The 22,957-nt window shown below is 70.1% G+C and overlaps 1 protein-coding gene across 1 annotated transcript; it reads left to right on the top strand.

Moving 5' to 3' along the window:
• The first annotated feature begins 646 nt into the window (after positions 1-646).
• On the top strand, positions 647-22,170 carry MEGF8 (multiple EGF like domains 8). The gene is given in 45 exon segments (XM_052779503.1): positions 647-757; positions 1,426-1,638; positions 2,120-2,283; positions 2,662-2,871; positions 3,404-3,584; positions 4,154-4,242; positions 4,332-4,545; positions 4,820-5,000; positions 5,216-5,361; positions 5,577-5,696; positions 6,022-6,185; positions 6,626-6,733; positions 7,097-7,244; positions 7,354-7,517; positions 7,604-7,798; positions 8,074-8,274; positions 8,826-9,065; positions 9,600-9,718; positions 9,799-9,930; positions 10,930-11,043; positions 11,165-11,413; positions 12,017-12,252; positions 12,335-12,545; positions 12,936-13,167; positions 13,599-13,814; positions 14,055-14,165; positions 14,886-15,004; positions 15,091-15,295; positions 15,390-15,561; positions 15,757-15,920; positions 16,211-16,355; positions 16,623-16,857; positions 17,086-17,212; positions 17,307-17,517; positions 17,702-17,916; positions 18,352-18,559; positions 18,961-19,123; positions 19,519-19,711; positions 19,887-20,057; positions 20,358-20,488; positions 20,586-20,721; positions 21,104-21,514; positions 21,516-21,643; positions 21,645-21,916; positions 21,919-22,170. Coding segments are annotated over 44 exon segments (7,953 nt in total). The 5' UTR covers positions 647-757; positions 1,426-1,466; the 3' UTR covers positions 22,149-22,170.
• Positions 22,171-22,957: the final 787 nt, after the last annotated feature.

Below are 22,957 nucleotides of genomic sequence, written 5' to 3' on the forward strand. Positions count from 1 at the left end.
CTGCCGCCACAGGGACCCCAATTTATGCCCCAGTGGGACCCCAAATCCTGCCCCCCAGGGCCCCCAAGTGTTGCCCTCCAGGGACCCAAATCCAGCCGCACAGGGACCCCAATTTATGCCCCAGTGGGACCCCAAATCCTGCCCCCCAGGGCCCCCAAGTATTGCCCTCCAGGGACCCAAATCCTGCCCCAGGGGGACCCCAAATATTGCCCTCCAGGGACCCAAATCCTGCCCCCCAGGACCCCCAAGTATTGTCCCCCAAGGACCCCAAATCCTGCCCCACAGTGTCCCCAAGTATTGCCCCAGGGGGACCCGAAGAGCCCCCCCCCCCCCCGGGGTTGGGCCCTCGTCCCCCCGCCCCCCGGGCGCAGCAGGCCCCTCCCCCCGCCCCCCCTGTTTCTGGAGAGAAGGATTTTGCCAAAATAAAGCGATTTCTCGTGTTTCCACGGGCTGTGGAGTGACTGGGGGGGAAGGGGGGGGGCCGGGAGCCGCCGGAGGCCGCGCGGGGCGGGCCCGCTCTAGCCGCTCCTCTCGCTGCTGCCGCAGCACCACTCTGGCCCTGGCGCCTCTCTGCTCCGCTCCTCCGCCCCGCCGCCGTAGCCCCGCCCCCGCGGCGCGACCGCTCTGGCCCCTCCCCTCACTGCTCCGCGGCGCCGCTCCGTTCCCTCCCCTCCCTCCGGCGAGGCCGCTCTGGCCCCTCGTCTCGTTGCTCCGGGCCCGGGATTCCGCCTCCGCCCTCAGGAGCCGCCGCGAGCGGGTGAGGGGTGGGGTGGGGATGTACAGGGGCCCTATAGGAGTCCTATAGGCGCCCTATGGGGGCCCGAGGAAACCCGCAGAGCCCCCCCCCAGCGCCCCGGCATCCCTCCGGGCCCCCTCCCAGCCCCTTCAGACCCCGGTAGAGGCCCGTGGGACCCCCCAGACCCCCGTGGGGGTGCGCCGGACCTGGAATGCCCCGTGGGGGGGCCCCGCTCCGACCCACGGGGGGGGACATATGGGGAGAGGGCGGGCTGCAGCATCCTATAGAGGTGGGGAGGGGCCCCATAACATCCTATGGGGGGGTTGGGGGGTTCCTGTGGGGCAGGGGGTTCTCGTGGGGTCTCTGTGGGGTTGGGGGGGTCCTTGTGGGGCAGGGGTTTCTCGTGGGGTCTCTGTGAGGTTGGGGGGTCTCTGTGGGGTTGGGGGGGTCCCTGTGGGGCAGGGGGTTCTTATGGGGTCTCTGTGGGGCAGGGAGTTCTCGCGGGGTGTCTGTGGGGTTGGGGGGGGTCCCTGTGGGGCAGGGGATTCTCGAGGGTTCTCTGTGGGACAGGGCTCCCCACAGGGTCCCTGTGGGGCTGGGGTGCCCTCGGGGGCCAAGGACCCCCTGTGGGACGGGTCACCCCAGCCAGCCCCCCCCCCCCCCCCGGGCTCACCCTGCTTCCCCCGCAGGCGGCATGGGGCTGCCCCGGCGCTGAGGCCCGTGCCCCGCCATGGCGGCCCCCCGGGTGCTGCTGGCGCTGGCCCTGGCGCTGAGCGGGGTGCGCGGGGCCGGCGCCGGCGACTGCAAGGGGCAGCGGCGGGTGCTACGGGGTCCCTCCGGTTTCGTCACCGACGGCCCCGGCAACTACTCAGTCAACGGCAACTGCGAGTGGCTGGTGGAAGGTGACACGGGGACGGGACCCCAGGGTGACCCCAGGGCCCCCAGTGTTCCTGTAACCCCTGGGGCACCCCAAAGCACTCCCCAGCATCCTTAAAACCGCCCCCAGGCCCCCTTGGGACATCCCAAGGAACCCCCAGTCACCCTAAAGCCCCACCTGAGACATCCCAAAACACCTGGAGCACCCCAAAGACCCCCCCAGGATCCCTATAGTCCCTTCTAGGGTAGCCCAAGTTTCCCCCAATATTCTTATAGTCCCCCCAGAGACCCCCCAGTCCCTCCCTGCTCCCCCTGGGTTACCCCATCCTGGGTCCCCATGATTTGGGGGAGGCTGAGGTGGGCTCACAGCGGTTTGGGATACCCCACATCGCCTGGGGTGCGGGGTGGGGAGCTGCTGCCCCCATCCTGGGGGGCTCATGCGCCCCAGGGCTGTGCTGCCCCCCATCCCCGGGGTTTGGGGCCCCCCCTGATGGCCCGTCCCCCCAGCCCCCAGCCCACGGCACCGGGTACTGCTGACCTTCACCTTCATGGACACGGAGTGCACCTATGACTACCTCTTCGTCTACGACGGAGACTCCCCCCGCAGCCCCCTCCTTGCCAGCCTCAGCGGCAGCACCCTGCCCGCCCCCCTTGAGGCCACCTCGGGCAAGGTGCCCCCTGGGCGGGGGGGGCCGTGGGGTGGCTTTGGGGGGTGCAGGGGGAGGCTGTGGAGCGGCTATGGGGTGCAGGGAAAGGCTACGCGGTGGTTGTGGGGTGCAGGGGGAGGCTGTGGGGTAGTTGTGGGGTGCGAGGGGAGGCTACAGGGTGGCTGTGGGGAGTGGGGGGGCTGCAAGATGGTTGTGGGGAGGCGTAGAATGGCGTTGGGGTGGTCGTGGGGTGCAGGGTGCAGCTGTGGGGTGGCCGTGGGGTGCAGGGGGAGGCTGCAGGGCAGCTGTGGGGAGGTGTAGGAAGGTGATGGGGTGGTTGTGGGGTGCAGGGGGCGGCCGTGGGGCATCTGTGGGGTGCCCTGACCCCTCTCTGTCCCCCAGATGCTGCTCCACCTCTTCAGCGACGCCAACTACAACTTGCTGGGCTTCAACGCGACCTACAGCGTCTCGCTATGCCCGCGGGGCTGCTCGGGGCGAGGGGGCTGCGACCCCCAGGGCCGCTGCCAGTGCCAGCCCGGCTGGGGGGGTCCCGACTGCGCCCAGCCCCACTGTGCGACCTACTGTCAGGCCCACGGCGGCACCTGCAACCAGGTGGGGACCCCTGAACCTGTGGGGCTGGGGGACACCCAAACCTGGGGAGCTGGGAGACCCCCCTGTACCCTCAGGGATGGGGCTGTGGGACCACAAACTTGCAGGGATGGGAGACCCCCAAACCCACAGGGCTGTGGGACCCCTAAACCTGTGGGGATGGGTGACCCCTGTACCCCCAGGGATAGGGCTGGGAGACCCCCGAACCTGCGTGGATGGGGATGGGAGACTTCTGTATCTCCAGGGATGGGGCTAGAGACCCCGAAACTTGGACAGATGGGGTGGGAGAAACCCCATACCCACAGGGATGGGGCTGCGGGACCCCCAAACCCACTGGGAGACCCCCAGACATGCTGGAGGTGAAGCTAGGGGATGCCCAAACCTGCTGCCCCCCCCCCCAAACCTCCAGGGATGGGGGTCTGGGGCCCCCGAAGCCAGAGCCTGCTGGGGCCAGGGCCTCTGCGTCCCCCAGTTTGGGGTCCCACGGGGAGAGCCATGTCCCCTCATGTTCCCCCCATCATCCCATTGCCCTCAGGCTACAGGGCGCTGTGAGTGCCGGCCGGGCTTTGTGGGGCGAGCCTGTGACCTGGCGCTGGGGGAGAACCGGGGGGGCGGCCGCTGGTACAACGTCAGCAAGGGGGACCCCGGCTTCCCGCCCCGCACTGCTGCCGCCGGTGCTGTCCTGCCCCGTGCCGGGGCCCTCTATGTCTTCGGGGGTGAGATGGGAGGGCCGGAGGGCAGCTGGGGGCTGGGGGGGCTCTGGAGAGCTACAGAATGGGATACTGGATCCTGGGGGGGCTCTGGAGAGCTACAGGATGGGATACTGGATCCTGGGGGGGCTCTGGGGAGGGATATGGGATCCTGGGGGGCCATAGAGGGTTATGGGGTGGAATATGGGATTGTGGGGGGCTATTAGAAGGCTATGGGGAGAAATACGGGGGTGTAGAGGGGCCATAGAGGGGTATGGGGTGCTCTAGAGCGCTGTGGGGTTACAGAGAGGTTTGTTGGATTGGGGGGGGGCTATAGAGAAGTATGGGAGAGGTGATATGGGGCTCAGGGGGTTGTAGAGGGGTGTGGGGAAGGATGTGGGTCTGTGGGGTATAGGGGCCTGTGGAGGTCTGTAGGGAGAGATGGGATTTGGGGGGCCGGGAGCTGCCGTTGGAGGACTTTGGGGGGCCGTCACAGAGACGCAGGCAGCGGGGGGGTTATGGGACCCTCGGGGGGGCGGCAGGGGAAGGGGCTGGGCCCTGATGTGGGGGTCCCCAGCCCGTGTGTGTCCCCCCAGGTCTGGACCTCAACACGGCGCTGGGCGACCTCGTGGTTTACAACTTCACCACCAACCGCTGGTCCCGGCTGGAGCTGACCCCGGCGCCGGTGCGTGTCTCCCCGCCACGGCCCCGGCATGTCCCCCTGTCCCCCCTAAAGCTGGGGGTCCCAGTCCCCCCACTGACGCCTCCCCGCAGGCCCCCCGGCACTCGCACGTGGCCGTGTGCTGGCGCGATGCCCTGGTGCTGAGCGGGGGCGAGCTGGCAGGGGGGGCACTGGCCCACGACGTCTGGGTCTTCGACCCCTTCCGGGGGGGCTGGCGGGAGCTGCAGCCCCAGAACAGCACCCGGCCCCCCGGGCTAGCCGGCCACGCTGCTGCCCTCGTTGACGACTGGCTCTACATCTTTGGAGGTGGGGGGCAGGGGGGGCTGGGGGCCTGGGGTCCCTTATGGCTGTGGGGTCTGGTGGGCTGTGGGGTCTGGGGGGGGGTGATGGGGCCAGACCATCCCTCCAAGCTCTGGAGCCCGTGGGTCGGTCTGCGGGGGGGCTGTGGGGCTGGATACCAGGGCCCCTCCTGTCTATAGGGTCCGTGGGTCGGCACGTGGGGGGCAGAGGGGCTGGGCACCCCATAGCAGGGGTCCTGGACGCCAGGGTCCCCATCTGAGCGGGTCCCCCCCACCCCCAGGTCGCACGGCCGAGGACGTCTTCTCCTCCCAGCTCTTCCGCTTCCACCTGGAGACATGGGGCTGGGAGCGGGTGGTCCCGTGGGGCGGGAAGCCCCCCGCCGCCGCCGGCCACTCCATGGTCTTCCACCCCCCTTCCCGCACCCTCCTCGTCTACGGGGGACACCGGCCCTCCACCGCACGGTAGGGGGGACAGGGGGGCTGGGGGGGGCCATGGGGGGACCCTGGAGGGTCCTGGGCCAGGCCAGGGGGCTTTGGGGTGGCCATGGGGGGGGTCCCAGGGACGTCCCTGCCCCACGTCCCTGTCCCAGTGTCCCATCCCTGTCACCTATGGCGCTGTCCCCATGCTCCCCGTGACCCCCGGCATTGCCCCCCCTTCGCCCCACGGCCGCCCCCAGGTTCAGCATGCGGGTGAACACCACCGACCTCTTCCACGTTGACCTGCGGCACTGGACCACGCTGCGGGCTCGGGACGGCGCCCGCGGTCCCCGCGAGCGTGCCTTCCACACCGCCACCGTCATCGGCGACTACATGGTGGTCTATGGTGAGCAGGGACCCCCGGCGACCCCCAGACCCCCATCGGGGGCAGCAGGGCGGTCCAGGGCGAGCCCCGAGACCCCCAGGGACCCGCCGCTCATCACCATGGTTGTGGTTTGTGGTGAATGGGGTCCCCAGAGCCCTGCTGCCCCCCAGGGGGTCCCCACTACCCCAGGTGGGGGTCTGGCCCCCCAGGGGCTGACCCCCGCCCTGACCATGCAGGGGGGAACGTGCACATCCACTACCACGAGGAGAAGTGCTACGAGGATGAGATCTTTTTCTATCACCTCGGCTGCCACCAGTGGGTCCCCAGTGCCGAGCTGGCCCACGGGCTGCCCCACGGTGAGGGGGTGGGGGCTGCCCCACGGGCGGGGGGACACATGTGGGGCTGCCCCATGGTGGGGGGACACACAGGGATAGGTCTGCCGTGGGACACGGGACACTAGGGTGTTGGGGATCTGGCGGTCCTGTGATGCTGATGTGCCCCCAGACGGGGGGGGGGGTCTGTGGATCCCTGAGGGATTTGGGGATCCTGTGATGGTCTGGGGGTCCTGGGGATTCCTCGATGCTGACATGTGCCCCCAGACTGGGGGTCACACAGGGGTTTGGGGGTCCTGGGGATCCCAGTGGGTCCCGGGGGTCCCTCGATGCTGACATGTGCTCCCAGACCAGGGGTCCCGGGGGTCCCCGGGGCAGGGCCGCTATGCCCACGTGGCCGGGGTGCTGCGGGGCAGTGTGCTGCTGGTGGCGGGGGGCTTCAGCGGGGCCCCCCGAGGAGATCTTCTGGCCTACAAAGTGCCGGCCTTCGTCTTCCAGGTGCCGGCCCAGAACGTGAGTGTTGCCCCCCGGGGTCCTTGTGCCCATCTGGGGGATCCCTAGAGCTCCCCACCCACCCCTAAGGTCCCTGAGCCCATCTGGGGGGTCCCTGGAGCCCCCAGTTCCCCCTGGAGGTCCTTGCTCCCATCTGGGGGGGTTAGCAGTTCCACTAGTTCATTTATGGGGTCCCTGCTCCCATCTGGGGGGTGCCCAGGTCCCCTAACCCACCCCAGGGGTCTCTCTTCCGGTTGAGGGGTCCCCTGGTCCCCCAGCCCACCCTGGGGGTCCCTGAGTCCCCCTGCCCCTTCCACCTCTCCCTATGGGGTTCCCAATTCTCCCCATGCCATGGGGTCCCTGGGCTCCCCCATCCCCTCGCCATGGGGTCCCCAGCCCCTGGGCTGTGGGGTCCTCGACCCCCCCCAGTGCTGGGAATCTCCATCCCGCTGTCCCCCCAGTACCACCTGGACTACTGCTCGCTCTACGCCGAGAGGGGCACCTGCACCAAGGACCCCCAGTGCGCCTGGTGCCTCGGGGGGTGCCAGAGCCCCACGCCCCACAGCAACGTGAGTGGGGGGGGGGCCCGGACGCTGGGTCCCCTGGGGAAATGGCAGGGGGGCAGATGCCGGGGTCCTGTGGGGAAATTTGGGGGGCGGGGGTCATGGATGCTGGGATCCCTTGGGGAAACTGGGGGGTTGGATGCTGGGGACCCCTGGGGGAATGGGAGGGAGCAGTGTTGGGGGTCAGGGTGTTGGGGTCCCCTTGGTGGGGACAGCTGGGGGGCCAGGACACCTGGGTCCATTGTGGGGGGGCAGTTTTGGGGCCAGGATGCATAGATGCATTGGGGGGAGCTCAGTGCTGCGTGTAGCCCCCTGTTTGGGGATGCGGGGGGTAACTGCTGACCCATGTTGTCGTCCTCCCCCCCGCAGTGTCCCAGCACCGGCTGCCTGGGCCTGGCCCGTCTGCTGGTGGACTGCGAGTCCTGCCTGGCCTTCGGGGGGGCCGGGCCGGGCCCCCCCCGTGCCCCCGGTCCCTTCGGCTGGTGCGTGCAGAACGACACCTGCATGCCCGTGGCGGGTGAGTGGGGGTCCACGCCGGGGACGGTGGGTCTGTGGAGGGAACGGGGGTCCGCGGAGGGGACGCAGCCCCCCTGACGCCCCCCCCCCCCCGGTGTCCCCCTGCCCAGAGCAGAACCGCTGCCGCGTGGGGCAGATCTCGGGGACCTACGGCTGGTGGGGTCCGCGCCCCGTCTTTGTCACCGCGCTGCAGCACTGCCGCACCGCCAATTTCCTCCCCGGCCTCCACCTCGTCACCTACCAGCAGCCCCGCAACGACTCCCAGCCTGACAAGGTGGGTGCCCTGTGCCCCCCCCCCTCCCCGAGGGTCCCCCGGGTCCAGGCGGGGGGTCCCGGTGGCAGCCGCCCCCCCACCCCCAGGTCTCCATCGTCCGCAGCACCACCATCACGCTCAGTCCCAGCGGCGACACCGACGTCTCCCTCGTCTACCGGGGCTTCATCTACCCGCTGCTGGGACCCCCCCTGGTCCCCGGCCCTGGCCCCAGCGTCTGGGCTCGCATCCAGCGCCTCTATGTTGTCGCCCGCCTTGGACGGCACCCCAACTCCCCTGAGCTGGTAACGGGGTGCGGTGGGGGGCGTCCAGGGGGTTCGGGCTCCGTCCTTGCGGAAAGAGGGGGGATAATGGGGTTTGGGAGGGGTCCTGGGGGGGTTGGGGTCATCCCCTTGCAGGAAGAGGTAGGATAACAGGGTCTGGGGGAGTTTGGGGACCTCCCCATGGGTTTAGGGTCTCCCTTGCCCCCCCCTTGCAGGAGGAGGTGGGGTGCCATGCTGTGCCGGGGGTCCCAGCAAGGCTCAGGGTCCTCCCGGGGTTTTGGGGTCCCCCCTTGCAGGAGGAGGTGGGGCGCTGGTCAGTGCAGCAGGAGCGGGAGACGCGTCCCCTGCAGCGTCCGCGCCCTGAGCGGCTTTTTGGGGCACCCGAGCGGGGCAACAAGTACGCGGTGCAGGTGGAGGGACACTTCAACAGCTCCGGCAGCGGGCAGAGCAGCGAGCTTACCCTCGTCTGGGACCGCACCGGTGTCCCGGGGGGCAGCGTGAGTGCAGGGGTCCCTGGGGGGCAGTGGGTCGGGGTGGGGGGTCTCTATGGGGTGGAGAATTGGTGTAAGTGGCTCCTGTGGGGTACAGGATTAAGGTAAAGGGTTCCTCGTGGGGCACAGCGTGGGGTTGGAGGTCCCTATGGAGGTGCGGAATTGAGGTGGGGGGGTCTCAGGGGGTGCAGGTTGGAGTTAGGGGTCTCTGGGGATTGTAGAGCTGGTCTAAGGGGTCTGTATGGGGATCCAGGTTGGGGTAGGGGGTCTCTGTGATCCTGAATTCATGTAAGGGGCTCCTGCGGGGTACAAGATCAAGGTAAGAGGTCCCTTGTGGGGCACAGGTTGGGGCAGGGGGTCTCTGTGGGGTGCAGGTTGGGGTAGGGGTGTCCCTATGGGGTGCACAGGGGTCTGTATGGGGCTGTGGGTTGTGGCGGAGGTTCCCTTCGGGGTGCCCTCTCTGGCCGGGGGCCGCTCTCTGGGGGCCATGGGTCTGGGGGTGTGGGCGCAGCTCTGGGGGTGCCCCCCGCCCTGACACCCCCCTCCGTGCCCCCCAGGAGATCTCCTTCTTCTTCCTGGAGCCCTTCCGCTCCCCCCCGGGGCGCTGCCCCTCCTACCCCTCCTGCCTGGCCTGCCTGGCTGACCAGGGCTGCGGCTGGTGCCCCCCCAGCGCCTCCTGCCACGGCCGCCTGCACCCTCCGGGGGGGCTCTGCGGAGGGGGGGGCCCCCGCCTCGTCCTGGCCCCCGCCAACTGCGTCCTCTGCGAGGACTACCGCGACTGCCATGCCTGTGCCGCTGTGAGAGCCGGGGGCTCCAGAGGGTCTGGGGAGGGGGCTTGAGGGCTGGAGAAGGGATTGGGGTCTGGGCAAGGGGTTTGGGGGGCTGCAGAGGGGCTGGGAGGGGTTTGGGGGCCTGCAGGGGGTCTTGGGGCTGCAGGGGGGGTTGGGGAGGGGTTTGGGGAGGGGGTTTGGGGTCTGCGGAGGGGTTGGGGTCTGCAGAGGGGTTTGTGGAGGGGGTTTGGGGCTGCAGGGGGGCTTGGGGAGGGGATTGGAGGCTGCGCAGGGGTTTGTGGAGGGGGTTTGGGGCTGCAGGGGGGCTTGGGGAGGGGTTTGGGGCTGCAGAGGGGTTTGTGGAGGGGGTTTGGGGCTGCAGGGGGGCTTGGGGAGGGGTTTGGGGCTGCAGGGGGGCTTGGGTGGGGGGTTTGGTGTCTGCAGAAGGGTTTGTGGAGGGGGTTTGGGGCTGCAGAGGGGCTTGGGGAGGGGTTGGGGTCTGCAGGGGGGCTTGGGGAGGGGTTGGGGGCTGTGCAGGGGCTCACTCCCCTGGGCCCCCAGGACCCCTTCTGCGAGTGGCAGGTGCACAGCAGCAAGAAGGGTGACTTTGTCTGCAGCCGCCGAGGGCGGCAGGCGGGGGCTGTCCGTGCCCCCCAGCACTGCCCCAGCCTCTGCAGCCAGTGAGTGCTGGGGACAGGGGTCCGGGGGGTCCAGGGGAGGGGGTCTGGCGGGCAGGGGTCTGACAGTGCCCACCTCACAGGCGCCGCTCCTGCTCCGAGTGCCTCTCCAACTCCAGCCAGTGCGCCTGGTGCCAGTCCACCCGCAGCTGCTTCTTCTTCGCCGCCTACCTGGCCAAGTATCCCTACGGGGACTGCCGGGGCTGGTACGACAGGTAAGGCTGGGCAGAGGGCTGCAGGGGGGTCCTGGGGGGGCACAGGGGTGTCCTGGAGGTCCCAGAGATGTCCTAGAGGGTCCTGGGGGGCACAGGGGCATCCTGGAGGTTCCAGAGATGTCCTAGAGGGTCCTGGGGGGGCACAGGGGCATCCTGGAGGTCCCAGAGATGTCCTAGAGGGTCCTGGGGGGGCACAGGGGCATCCTGGAGGTCCCAGAGATGTCCTAGAGGGTCCTGGGGGGCACAGGGGCATCCTGGAGGTCCCAGAGATGTCCTAGAGGGTCCTGGGGGGGCACAGGGGCATCCTGGGGGTCCCAGAGATGTCCTAGAGGGTCCTGGGGGGCACAGGGGCATCCTGGAGGTCCCAGAGATGTCCTAGAGGGTCCTGGGGGGCACAGGGGTGTCCTGGAGGTCCCAGAGATGTCCTAGAGGGTCCTGGGGGGCACAGGGGCATCCTGGAGGTCCCAGAGATGTCCTAGAGGGTCCTGGGGGGGCACAGGGGCATCCTGGGGGTCCCAGAGATGTCCTAGAGGGTCCTGGGGGGCACAGGGGCATCCTGGAGGTCCCAGAGATGTCCTAGAGGGTCCTGGGGGGCACAGGGGCATCCTGGAGGTCCCAGAGATGTCCTAGAGGGTCCTGGGGGGCACAGGGGTGTCCTGGAGGTCCCAGAGATGTCCTAGAGGGTCCTGGGGGGCACAGGGGCATCCTGGAGGTCCCAGAGATGTCCTAGAGGGTCCTGGGGGGCACAGGGGTGTCCCAGAGAGTCTTGGGAGTCCAGGGGATGCCCTGTGGGTCCTGAGGAGCACAGGGGCATCCTGGGGGTCCAGAGGATATCTTGGAGGGTCCTGGGGGGCATAGGGATGTCCTGGGTGGCACAGGGGCATCCTGGGGGTCCAGCGGACATCTTGGGGGTCCTGAGGAGCAGGGGGACAGCCTGGGGGCCCAGGGGACGCCCTGGGGGTCCCATGGCTGGCTGGGTGACCCCCGGGCTCCCGGCAGCGTCCACTCGGCACCCCAGTGCCTGGATTGCTCCCGCTTCAACACATGCCGTGAGTGCCTACAGAACCTTGAGTGCGGCTGGTGCGGCGACGCCGACAACCCCACGCTGGGACGGTGAGGGGGGACCGTGGGGGGGTGGGGGGGTGGTCCCCAAGAGTCAGGGGGCTGGGGGCACCCCTTGAGCCCTGGGGACGCCCCCCAAGCTGTGTCAGCTGAGCCCCCCCTGTCCCCCCAGGTGCCTGGAGGGGGACTTCTCGGGGCTGCGGGGCTACCCCAACTGCTCAGTGGCTCTGGGGGAGCCGGGGGGGCTGCCCCCCGGCCGGGCAGCTGCCTGGTCCTATGGGCAGTGCCCAGATGTGGACGAATGCCGCCTGGGCATGGCCGCCTGTCACCCCTTTGCCGCCTGCCACAACACCCCCCAGGCCTTCGAGTGCCGCTGCCGGCGCGGCTATGCCGGGGACGGGACGACCCACTGCAACCGCACGTGAGCTGGGCACGGGGGGGCGAGGGGGGTGGCCGGCATTTGGGGAGCACGGAGACAAGACACGGCCATCCTGCGGGCCACAGGGACCACGCAACGGCCATCCTGCGGGATGGAGACGTTTGGGGGGCATGGGGATCGTGCACGTCCACCCCATGGGATGGGGACGTTTGGGGGGCATGGGGATCACACACGTCCACCCCATGGGGATATTTGGGGGGCATGGGGATCATGCACGTCCACCCCATGGGATGGGGACATTTGGGGGGCACGGGGATCACGCACGTCCACCCCATGGGGATATTTGGGGGGCATGGGGATCACGCACGTCCACCCCATGGGATGGGGACATTTGGGGGGCACGGGGATCACGCACGTCCACCCCATGGGATGGGGACGTTTGGGGGGCACGGGGATCACACACGTCCGCCCCATGGGATGGGGATGTTTTGGGGTACATGGGGACCACACACACCCGTCCCATGTACTGGGGATGCCGAGGGGACGCAGGAGCTGGCTCCCGCCATCCCGGTGCTGCAGGGATGTGTGGGGACACGGGTGCTGCTGTCGGGGGTCCCCACACCCGCCCCCCCCGTGTCCCCCCAGGTGCTACGAGGACTGCGGCCACGGCTACTGCAGCGGGGCCCCCAACTACACCTGCGTCTGCCACCTGGGCTGGACCTCGCCGCCTGCCAATGCCACCGGCCACGGGGACACCGCGGGGGACACGGCCGTTGCGGACACCGCAGGGGACGCGGCCGCCCTCTGCTCCGTGGACTGCGGCTGCCACTACCACAGCAGCTGCGAGACGGCTGGACCCGGCGTCTGCGACCGCTGCCAGAGTGAGTCCCCAGAGGGACCGCAGCATTGCCCCCCGCACCGTGGCGTGTCCCCCGTGTCCCCACGTGTCCCCTGTCCTCGCAGACTGGACCCACGGGGAGCGCTGCCAGCTCTGCCGCCCCGGCAGCTTCGGGGATGCCACGGGACCGGGGGGCTGCCGGCAGTGCCGGTGCCATGGCCACGGCCAGCCTGAGCGGGGACACTGCCACGGGACCACCGGCGCCTGCTTCTGCGCCCCCCCCACCGAGGGGCCCCACTGCGAGCGCTGCGCCCCTGGGTACTTCGGGGACCCCAGGTGAGGACGGGGGGCAATGCACCCTCTTGCGCGCACCCCCCCAATGGAACCCCAACCGCGGGCAAGCCCCCAGACCCTTGTGCAAGCCCCCAGACCCCTGTGCAAGCCCCCAGTGTGAGCCCCCAGCCCCCCCATGCACTGGCCCCAGCCACCCATACACCAGCCCCTGACCCCCATGCAAGCCCCCAGCCCCAATTCACTGGCCTCAGACCCCCATGTAAGCCCCCAGCCCCTGTTCAGCAGCCCCAGACCCCCGTGCAAGCCCCCAACCCCTGTTCAGCAGCCCCAGGCCCCTGTGCACAGGCCTCTGACCCCCTCTGCAGCCCCCTGCCCCTCACGCAAGCCCCAAACCCTGCTCAGCTCCCCCCCACCCCTTTCTTTGCCCCCCAGGGACGGGGGCACGTGCTACCGGGAGTGCGGGGGCCGCTCGCTGCTGGTCAACCTCTCCTCGCCTGTGGCCCTGGGGTCCCGGCTAGCCGGGGGGGGCCCGGCAGCTGGGGGGGGCCTCTCCTACTGTGTATGGGTGCTGTCAGCCACGGGGGGCCTGGAGCTGTGCCCCCCCGGGGAGCCTTGCCCCACCATCAGCCTGACCCTACAGCCTGACCTCCACACACCCTGCATGGTGAGGGGGGCACGGGGCGGGGCTGGGGACTCGGGGGGTGCACGGGGGGGTGCACAGGGGGGTGCACAGGGGGGTGCTGGGGAGATGAGGGGGTGCATGGGGGGTGCTGGGGACTTGTGGGGTGCACAGGGGTGTGCTGGGGGCACACGAGAGCACAGGGGGGTGCTGCTGGTGCCGTGCGCCCCCCCCCACACCAGACCCCTGTGTTCCCCCCCCCCAGACCAGCTACGCCTATGCCTTTGACGGGGGTGCCAGCCTTCCTGGACAGTGGGGTGCTGCAGGGGGACCCCACGCTGTTGGGGGCCTTCTGCGGGCACGGCCGCCCGGAGCCCCTCACCCTGGAGGCCCACTCAGGTGGGGGGGGGTAGCGTGGATTTCGGGGGGGGGGCGGGGTGCCCTGGGACCCACCTTCACCCGCCATGTCTCTCCAGGGGTGCTGGTGCTCTACTATGAGGCGAACGGCAGCGAGCCGACGGGGTTCAACGCCAGCGTGGGGGTCCAGAGCTGCCGCCCGCCCTGTCCCGGGGGGCAGGAGTGCCGGGGGGGGCCGCTGCGCCTGCCGGGGGGGGCATGGGGGACCCGGCTGCCGCCAGCGTCTCTGCCCCGGGGACTGTGGTGCCCGTGCCGGGCATGGCATCTGCAACGCGGTGAGGGGGGAGATGGGGGGGCAGGAGTGGGGTGGGGGCTGGGGGGGGGTGGGGAAGGGGGGAGGAGGGGGTTTGGGGATGCAGGAGGGGGTGCAGGGGGTTTGGGGGTGGAGGGGTGGTGCAGGGTAGATGCAGGAGGTGTGGGGGTGCAGAGGGGATGCAGGGGGGTGCAGGGGACACACAGGGGGGCTTGGGGGTGCAGGGGGAAGCTGGCAGCCCCCCCCTCACCCCCACCCCCAGACCCTGGGGCTCTGCATCTGCAGTGAGGGCTTCGCCGGCCCCGACTGCTCGGTGCCGCTGGGGCCGGGGAGCATCGTCTGGGAGACCCTCGTCGACGGGCACCTGGCAGCCGTGAGTATCCCCTGTGCCCCACATTTGGGGGGGTCAGGCACCGCCCTCCGCCCCGGGGGAGCCCTCAGGGGCTGGAATCCCCCAGATCCCCCTTCTGTCCCCACGGATCCTGCCCCACAGGTCTGGGGGGCCCCTTGTCTCCTTCCCCAGTGCCCAATAGACCCCCAACATCCCCCAGGACTGCCCCCATCGCCCCCCAGTGCCCCATAGACCCCCGATACCCCCCCCAGGACTGCCCCCATCGTCCCTCAATGCCCCATAGACCCCCGATATTGCTCCAGGACTGCCCCCATCACCCCCCAGTGCCCCATAGACCCCCAATACCCCCCCCAGGACTGCCCCCATTGTCCCTCAATGCCCCGTAGACCCCCGATATTGCTCCAGGACTGCCCCCATCACCCCCCAGTGCCCCATAGACCCCCCAACACCCCCCCAAGGACTGCCCCCATCGTCCCTCAGTGTCCTGTAGACCCCTGATAACCCCCCAGGACCGCCCCCATCGTCCCCCAGTGCCCCATAGACCCCCCAACACCCCCCCAGGACTGCCCCCATTGTCCCCCAGTGCCCTGTAGACCCCTGATAACCCCCCAGGACTGCCCCCATCGTCCCCCAGTGCCCCATAGACCCCCCAACACCCCCCCCAGGATCACCCCTATTGCTCCCCACGGCCCTCCTGACCCCTTCCGGGGCTGACGCCCTCCCTGTCCCCGTGCCCCCCAGGACACAGCCAGCCGGTTCCTGCACCGCCTGGGCCACAGCCTGGTGGAGGGTCCGGAGGGGACGCTCTGGATGTTTGGGGGGCTCTCGCTGCCCCAGGGGCTGCTGGGAAACGTGTACAGGTCAGCAGGCCCCGCCCTGGCCACACCCCGGCCTCGCCCAGGCGCCCGTGGATCCCCTTTACTCTGCCCCCCCTGCCCCCCCCCAGGTACTCCATCCCTGAGCGCCGCTGGACCCAGATGCTGGCAGGGGCGGAGGACGGGGGTCCCGGCCCCTCACCCCGCTACTTCCACGCGGCCGCCCCCCTGCCCGCCCGCCGCGCCATGCTGGTGCTGGGGGGGCTGACGGCCGCGGGGGTGGCCAGCGATGCCTGGGTGCTCAACCTCACCACGCTGCAGTGGCGGCAGGAGCAGGTAGGGACCCCCCAGGATACGACCCCGTGCCGAGCCGCTGGGGGGGGGCTCGGTGTCACCTGCAGCCCCCCCCCGCCAACCCCGTCCCCACCAGGACCCGCTGCTGCCAGCGGTGGCGGGGCACACGCTGACCCCCCGGCGTGGGACCTCGCTGCTGCTCATCGGGGGGTACTCGCCCGAAAATGGCTTCAACAAGAAGCTGCTGGAGTACCGGGTGGAGACGGAGAGCTGGGAGGTGGGGCAGCAGGCCGGGACCCCCCCCACAGGTAACAGGGATTCTGGGTCTAGATGGTGGGGGGGTAGCAAGCTGGGACCCCCAGGTAACGGGGCTGGGACCTCCCAGATCCTTACAGTAAGGGGTGCCAAGCCAGTACCCCCCCACTAATGGGGCTGGGACCCCCCCGGTGCTGCCCGGCCCCCTCTGCGCTGGGCTCAGCCCCATCTCGCCCCCCCCCCCCCAGGCCTCTACGGCCACTCGGCTGTCTACCACGAGGACACGGATGCCATCTACGTCTTCGGGGGCCACCGCTTCCACGTGGAGAGTGTCTCGGCTTCCCCGGAGCTCTACAGCCTCTACTGCCCCAACCTCACTTGGAGCCTCCTCGCCCCCTCCCAGGGCCGCAAGGTGAGGGGGGGAGGGCCTTGGGGGTGTCTTGGGGTCCTTTGGGGGCAGCTGGGGGGGTTGGAGGGTGTCCAGGGGTCCTTGAGGGGTGTCTGGGGGCACCTGTAGGGTATTAGGGATTGGGGACACATTGGGTGCATCCGTGGGGCACTGGAGGGGATCTATGGGACGTCTACGGAGCATTTGGGGGTGCTTGTGGGGGGGCACGTAAGGGACATCTGTTTGGCATTAGGGCATGCGGGGCTTTTGGGGGATGTGGGGGGCCCCTCTGTGACCCCCGTGTCCCCCCCCAGCCCCTGCCCCACTTCTTCCACGCGGCGGCGGTGGTGGGGGACGTGATGGTGGTCCTGGGGGGCCGGACGGAGACGCATGACTTCAGCAACCACCTGCTGCTCTACCAGCTGCGCTGCAACGCCTGGGTGCTGCCCCCCCACACCGGTGAGGGGCCGGGGCGGCGCTGGGCACCCCGAGACGGGGAGGGGACCCTGAAACCTTGTGGGTGGGACTGCACCCCCAGTACTGGGGGGAATGGGGCTGGGGACCCCGCAAGGGGATTGGAGTCTCCGAAACGCTCAGGGGAGCGGGTACTCCACGGGGAAGGGGCTGCAGCCTGGGGCAGGGGGACCCCGGAGGGGCTGGGGGACCCCAGAGGGGCTGGGGACCCCAGGACTGACGCTGTCTCCCTGTCTGTCTGTCTGTCCCCAGAGCTGGCGGTGGTGGGCGAGCCCATGAACCGGTCGGTGGCCCACGCGGTGGCGGTGGCGGGAGGTCGGGTCTACGTCTCGGGGGGCTTCAACGGGGTGGCCCTGGGGCGGCTGTCGGCCCTGCGGCTGCCCGCAGACCCCTGCCTGTCCCTGCCCGGCCCCGAGGCCTGCAACCGCTCGGGCGCTGCCTGCTCCTGGTGCCACGGCAGCTGCCTGTCCGCCGATGCTGCCGAGCGGTGAGGGGGGGCTCGGGGGGGGGGGGGCGGCTGTGGGGTACAGGGGGCAATGGAGTTTGGAGAGCAAGGGCAGGGGGGGGGTCTGGGGTCTGGGGGGAGCCAGCTGTGGGGTGGGAGGGGGTATGGGGGTGTACGGGGCGCTGTGGGGTGGGGGTATGAATTAGGGTTGAGGGTCCACAGCGTGGGGCGAGCGGGTGGAGCGTGCAAATGAGATGCAAATGCCACCAGGCTGGGCTGCGCCCCGGGGCCGGCCGCCTGTTCCCCGACACCCCGCTCCCCCGAGGACTGCCGGCGCCTGCGGACCTGCAGCGAGTGCCTGGCCCAGCACCCCCGTGCCCTGCGGCAGGGCACCCCGGTGAGCGGGGGGGGGACGGGGCGACGCTGGGACGGGGCTGGGGATCCCCCCCCTGCCCCGGACACCCCTCACCTTGCACCCTCCTCGTCCCCAGGCCCCCCCGCAGTGCAAGTGGTGCACCAACTGCCCCGAGGGTGCCTGCATCGGCAGCGGCGGCAGCTGCACGTCGGAGAACGACTGTCGCATCAACCAGCGGGAGATCTTCGCCGCCGCCAACTGCTCCGAGGTGTCGTGCGAGGCCTCCGACTGCCCCAAGTGCACCGCCTCCGGCAAGTGCATGTGGACGCGGCAGTTCAAGCGTACCGGTACGGGACCGGGGGTACGGCGGGGCTGAGACCGAGGGGGCAGTGGGGCCAGGATCAGGGGGTTCAATGGGGCTGGGAGTGGGCTGCAGCAGAGCTGAGCCGTGGAGGGGGGGCTGCACTGAGACCTCCCCCCAGGTTGGGGGGCACAGCGTGGGGCACCCCACCAGCCCCTCTTGCCCCCCAGGCGAGACCCGCCGCATCCTGAGCGTGCAGCCCACCTACGACTGGACCTGCTTCAGCCACTCGCTGCTCAACGTCTCCCCCATGCCCGTGGAGTCGTCGCCCCCCCTGCCCTGCCCCACTCCCTGCCACAACCACAGCTCCTGCCCTCTCTGCCTGGCCTCCAAGGGGGCGGACGGGGGCTGGCAGCACTGCGTCTGGAGCGTCAGCCTGCAGCAGGTGGGAGGCTTTTGGCGGGGGGGGGGGGGCACTCGAGGGGCAGCAAGGTCTGGCAGTCTGAGTATGGGGACTTAGGGGACCAGTTGTGGGGGGGTTGGGGGAGACAGGGAGCTCTGGAGGTCTGAGTATGGGGGTCTTGGGGGGGTCCAGCTGTAGGGTGTAGGGGGTACATCAGGGGTTTGGAGGAGATGGGGAGGCTTGGGGGTCCGAGTATGGGGTCTTAAGGTCCCCCGTTGTGGGGAGTTGGGGGTGCCACAGCATCAGGGGGTGACTGGGGGGAGAGGTATGGGGTGCTTGGGGTGGGTTATGGGGCAGGGGGGCCGATTGGGGGGGGCTGGGGGTAGGCTGGGGGACCATGGGGGGGGGGTTGGGGGCATGCTGTGGGGCACAGGGGCCCCCCTGACTGACTTCCCCCCCCCCCCCCCCGCTCCCCAGTGCATGAGCCCCAGCTATGTCCCCCTGCGGTGCGCGGCTGGGGCATGCGGGCGGCTGCTGCGGGGGGCCGAGAGCTGCACCCCGGGGTGTGCGGGGGCCCCCCAGTGCTCCCGCTGCCTCCGCCAGCCCCGCTGCGGCTGGTGCGCCCGCCGTGGGCACAACGGCAGCGGCCGCTGCCTGGAGGGTGGCCTCCACGGCCCCCGCCACGGTACGCTGTGGGGCAGGGACGGGGGGGGCTCGAGGGGGGGGGCTGTGGTGTGCCTGGGCAGGGATGGGGTGTTTGGAGTGGGCTGTGGGGTCCATAGGGTGGGCTATAGGGTGCCTGGGATGGGTTGTGGGGTGCTTGGGGGGGGGCCGTGGGTTGCCTGGGACAGCCGTGGGATGCCTGAGGGTGGGCTGTGGGCTGCCAGGGGTGGGCTATGGGATGTCTTTGGCAGGTATGGGGTGCCTGGGGTGGGCTGTGGCGTGCCTGGGACAGGGGGCTGGGGGTGGGTTTTAGGGGGCTTGGGGGGGGCAGTGGGGTGCCTGGGGCAGCCGTGGGGAGCCTGGGGGCAGGGTATGGAGCAGGGGAAGCCACGTTTTCCCCCAGCCCCTTCCCTGCCACCCCAGGGCTGGCGCAGGCGTGTGGGGCAGAGGCGGAATGGGCTTTCCTGGGCTGCCCCCCCGAGAACGAGTGTCTCAACGGGCACCACGACTGCAACGAGACCCAGGACTGCCGCGACCTCCCACACGGCTACCGCTGCGCGTGCAAGAGCGGCTACACGCTGGACAAGTGAGTGGGCATGCGAGAGGTGGGTCGGTGCAAATCCCCCCCTTAAGTGTGCAGCCACAGGGTCTTGCACCGGCTCTGGTGTGTGCACAGAGCAAACGGCCCTTGTGAGCTTGCACGAGGGCATTGCACAAGTTGCGCTGCTTTTGGGGCCGCACGCGTGTGGCTTTTGCACTACCACAGTACCCCCCCCGTGCAAGCGTGCAGGTAGCGAGTTTGCAGGCAAGGTGCCCCATGCAAACTCGTGAGTGGGTTTGCACACACAAGGTGCACCGTGCATCCTCGCGACGGTGCAGGGAGCGGGTTTGCATGCACAGGGACCCACCCCCACACACCCTGGGAGTGCGAGGGGCACCCCCCTCGTGCCCCCTGTGCCCCCGTGCGAGCCCTCCTCGCAGCGCCACGGGGCTGTGCCGGCCGGTGTGCGAGCAGGGCTGTGTGAACGGGACGTGCGTGGAGCCCAACCGCTGCCGCTGCCACTTCGGCTACGTGGGGCACAACTGCTCGGTGCAGTGCCAGTGCAACGGGCACAGCCAGTGCCGTGACCCCGCCGCCCGCGACCAGTGCCTCCAGTGCTTCAACAACACCAAGGTGGGACGGCTGTGGGGCAGGGTGGGGGTTTGTGGGGCGGCATTGGGGGGCTGCCTGGGGCAGGGATGAAGGAGGGGAGCTGGGAGGGATGTGGGGCGGGAGGCAGGGGGGCTATGGGGCACGTAAGGAGGGTGTGGGGCAGGCTGCAGCGCAGGCTGAGCCTGCCCCACGGCAGGGCCCGCAGTGCGAGCGGTGCCGGCCCCTCTTCGTGGGCTCGGCGCGGGCCGGGGGCTCGTGCCGACCCTGCCGCAGCTTCTGCCGCCACAACGCCGCCGTCTGCATCTCGCGGGAGGAGTACGAGCGCGCCCGCCGCGACCCAGCCCGCTTCCCCCTCGAGCCCGCCATGGTCAGTGGGGTGCCCCCACGGCATGGGGCTGGGGGTTTCCCGGGGGGGGCCCGTGGGCTGCCCCACAGCAACAGGGTGGAGGGGTTCCGCTCACCTGCCCCACGTCCTGGGGGGTCCCGTCTCACCCTGCCCTGCATCCTGGGGGTCCTGGGGCTCCCCATTTTCCCCTGCCCCACCACCTCCCACACCCTTCGCCCAACACACCCCCCCACGCCTCTGCTGCCACCCCCCGCTGCAAGGGGGGGTCCCCATTCCTCCCGTGGGGCAGCTGTGCCCCCCACCCACCCCACTGCCCCCCAGATCCCCACGTGGGTGTCGGAGGGGCCGAGCGAGGAGGCGGCCGTCTGCGTCAACTGCCAGAACAACAGCGTGGGCGAGCGCTGCGATGGCTGCCGGCCCGGCTTCTTCCTGCTCGACGGCGCCTGCACCAAGTACGGACCCTCGTGCGAGGAAGGGCCTTCGTGCAAGGCGGGGACGACCCTCGCGCAAGGGGGTCCCCTCATGCGAGCGTCGTGTGACGTCCCCCAGGTGCCAGTGCAATGGACACGCAGACACGTGCAACGAGCTGGACGGGACGGGGTGTCCCTGCCAGAACAACACCGAGACGGGCAGCTGCCAGGGCAACAGCCCCGCCGACAAGAAGGACGACTGCTACAAGCAGCAGGTCAGGGCTCCGGCACCGCGTTGCCATCGCCCCCCTCCTACACCCCAGTGTCCCCACGTTCCTGCGGGACCCACCCCACGTCCCCCCTCCCACATCCCAGCACTGTCCCAGCACTGTCCCAGCGCCCATGTCCCTGTTGTCCCCGCAGCTGCGTGTCCCCGTGTCATCCCCACGCCCTCGTGCCGTTGTCCCTGTGCCAGGTGTCCCCGTGCTCCCCTCCGTGCCGTCCCTGTGCTTCCCTCTGTGCGCGCAGCATCCTGGCGCTCTCCCCGTGCTCCCGCTCTTGCCCCCACGGCCCCGACTCCCTGCCCCTGCCCCTGCACCCACGGTGCCGGTGCTGCCGTCGCGCCGGTGCTGAGGCCCCGTGTGTGTCCCCCCTCAGTGCGCCAAGTGCCGCGACTCCTTCCACGGGCACCCGGTGGGTGGGCAGCAGTGCTACCGGCTGATGGCGGTGGAGCAGGAATACTGCCTGGACCCCACCTCGCAGAGCAACTGCTTCCACCAGCCCCAACTCCAGCACCTGGGACCCGGCCGCACCGTCCTCTTCGGCGTCCAGCCCAAGTTCACCAACGTCGACATCCGCATCACGCTGGACGTCACCTTCGGCGGCGTCGACCTCTTCGTCTCCACCGCCTACGACACCTTCGCCGTCGACGTTGACCCCGCCACCGGCCGCCATGTCGTCCGCCTCCAGACCCCCCACCCCGCCGCTGGTGCCGGTACCGGCGCCGCCAACGCCACGCGGCTGCGGGAAGAGCGCGCCGGCGGACTGGTGACCTACCTGACGGTGCGGGGAGGCGGCGGCGGCGCTGGTGGTCCGGGGCGTGCGGGACCGGCTGGTGCTGACTTACCCCCACGCCCTGCACCCCCTCAAGTCCAGCCGCTTCTACCTGCTGCTGCTGGGTGTGGGGGGGCCCACGGGGCGGCCCCTCGCAGGGGCTGCTCTTCTTCCGCCAGGACCAGGCCCACATCGACCTCTTCGTCTTCTTCTCCGTCTTCTTCTCCTGCTTCTTCCTCTTCCTCGCCCTCTGCGTCCTGCTCTGGAAGGCCAAGCAGGGGCTGGACGCCCGCCACGAACAGCGCCGGCACCTCCAGGAGATGAGCAAGATGGCCAGCCGCCCCTTCGCCAAGGTCACCGTCTGCTTCGAGCGGGGGGCACCCGCCGGGCCCCCCCCGCCGCCGCCCCGCCGGCACCCCGGCCCCCCCCTCCGCCTGGCGCCGGGCCGGTGACGCTGGAGCCCACCGAGGATGGGGTGGCGGCGGTGGCCACCCTCCTGCTGCAGCTGCCGGGGGGGCCGCGGGGACCCCACCGTGCCGCCCTGGCATCTGCCCTGGTGACGCTGCGGCAGGGGCTGCAGGAGTACGGGGGGGGGCCCCCGGCGCGCAAGGGGGGGCTGGCCCACGAGCTCACCTCCATGGCGCTCTGAAGGGGGGGCACCCCACTTTCGGGGTGACCCTTGGCCCTGGGGGAGGGGCACCCCTGGACTTGTGGGGGGGGGAGGGGAAGGGGGGGTGCTGCTCCTCATGTCTGCGGTGTGGGGGCACCCCCCTGATTTATGGGGGGGGAGTGGGGATATGGCACCCCAGTATCTGGGGGGGGGGGGGGGAATGGGGGGCCTGCACCCCAGGTCAGAGAACAGCCCTCTTGTGTTGGGGGAAGGATGGGGGGGTGCAGCACCCCGGTGTTCGCAGGGAGAGACAGGGCACTACCCCCCCCCCCCCAGTATTTTGGGGGCAGGTACAATGTGTTACCTCAACATTTTGGGGGGGGGGCAGGGGCTGCCCGCAGTGTTGCCAGCACTCTTGGATTGGGGGGCAGCGCATCACCCCTATTTGGGGGAGCAGGTGCTGCCCCTGCCCCCACCCAACACAAACCACTCCAGTATTTATGGGGGGCAGCCTCTTGCCCCCTATTTTGGGGAGGGGGGGGTGTGTCAGGGTGCTGCTCCCCCCATTTATGCCTGTATTTATTGGGGGGGGGGGGATGGGGGTGCTGCCTCCAGCACTTTGCCATGGGAGGTCACTCTAGCATTTTGGGGGGGGGGGGCCTCCTTGCAGCCTGTTTTGTACCCCCCCGCTGCCATGGGGGGAGGTTTAATAAACACTGTTTGCCCCCCACCCCCCCACCCCGCCCCGGTCTGTCCCTGAAATCAGCCAAGACATGGGGGTGGGGGGTGTCAAGGAGTTTATTGGGGGGCTGGGGATGCACCACATTTTGGGGTGAATCCCCACTTTT

The sequence above is a fragment of the Harpia harpyja genome, unplaced genomic scaffold (genome assembly GCF_026419915.1).
Source record: "Harpia harpyja isolate bHarHar1 unplaced genomic scaffold, bHarHar1 primary haplotype URTXT_28telo, whole genome shotgun sequence".
NCBI lineage: Eukaryota > Metazoa > Chordata > Aves > Accipitriformes > Accipitridae > Harpia > Harpia harpyja.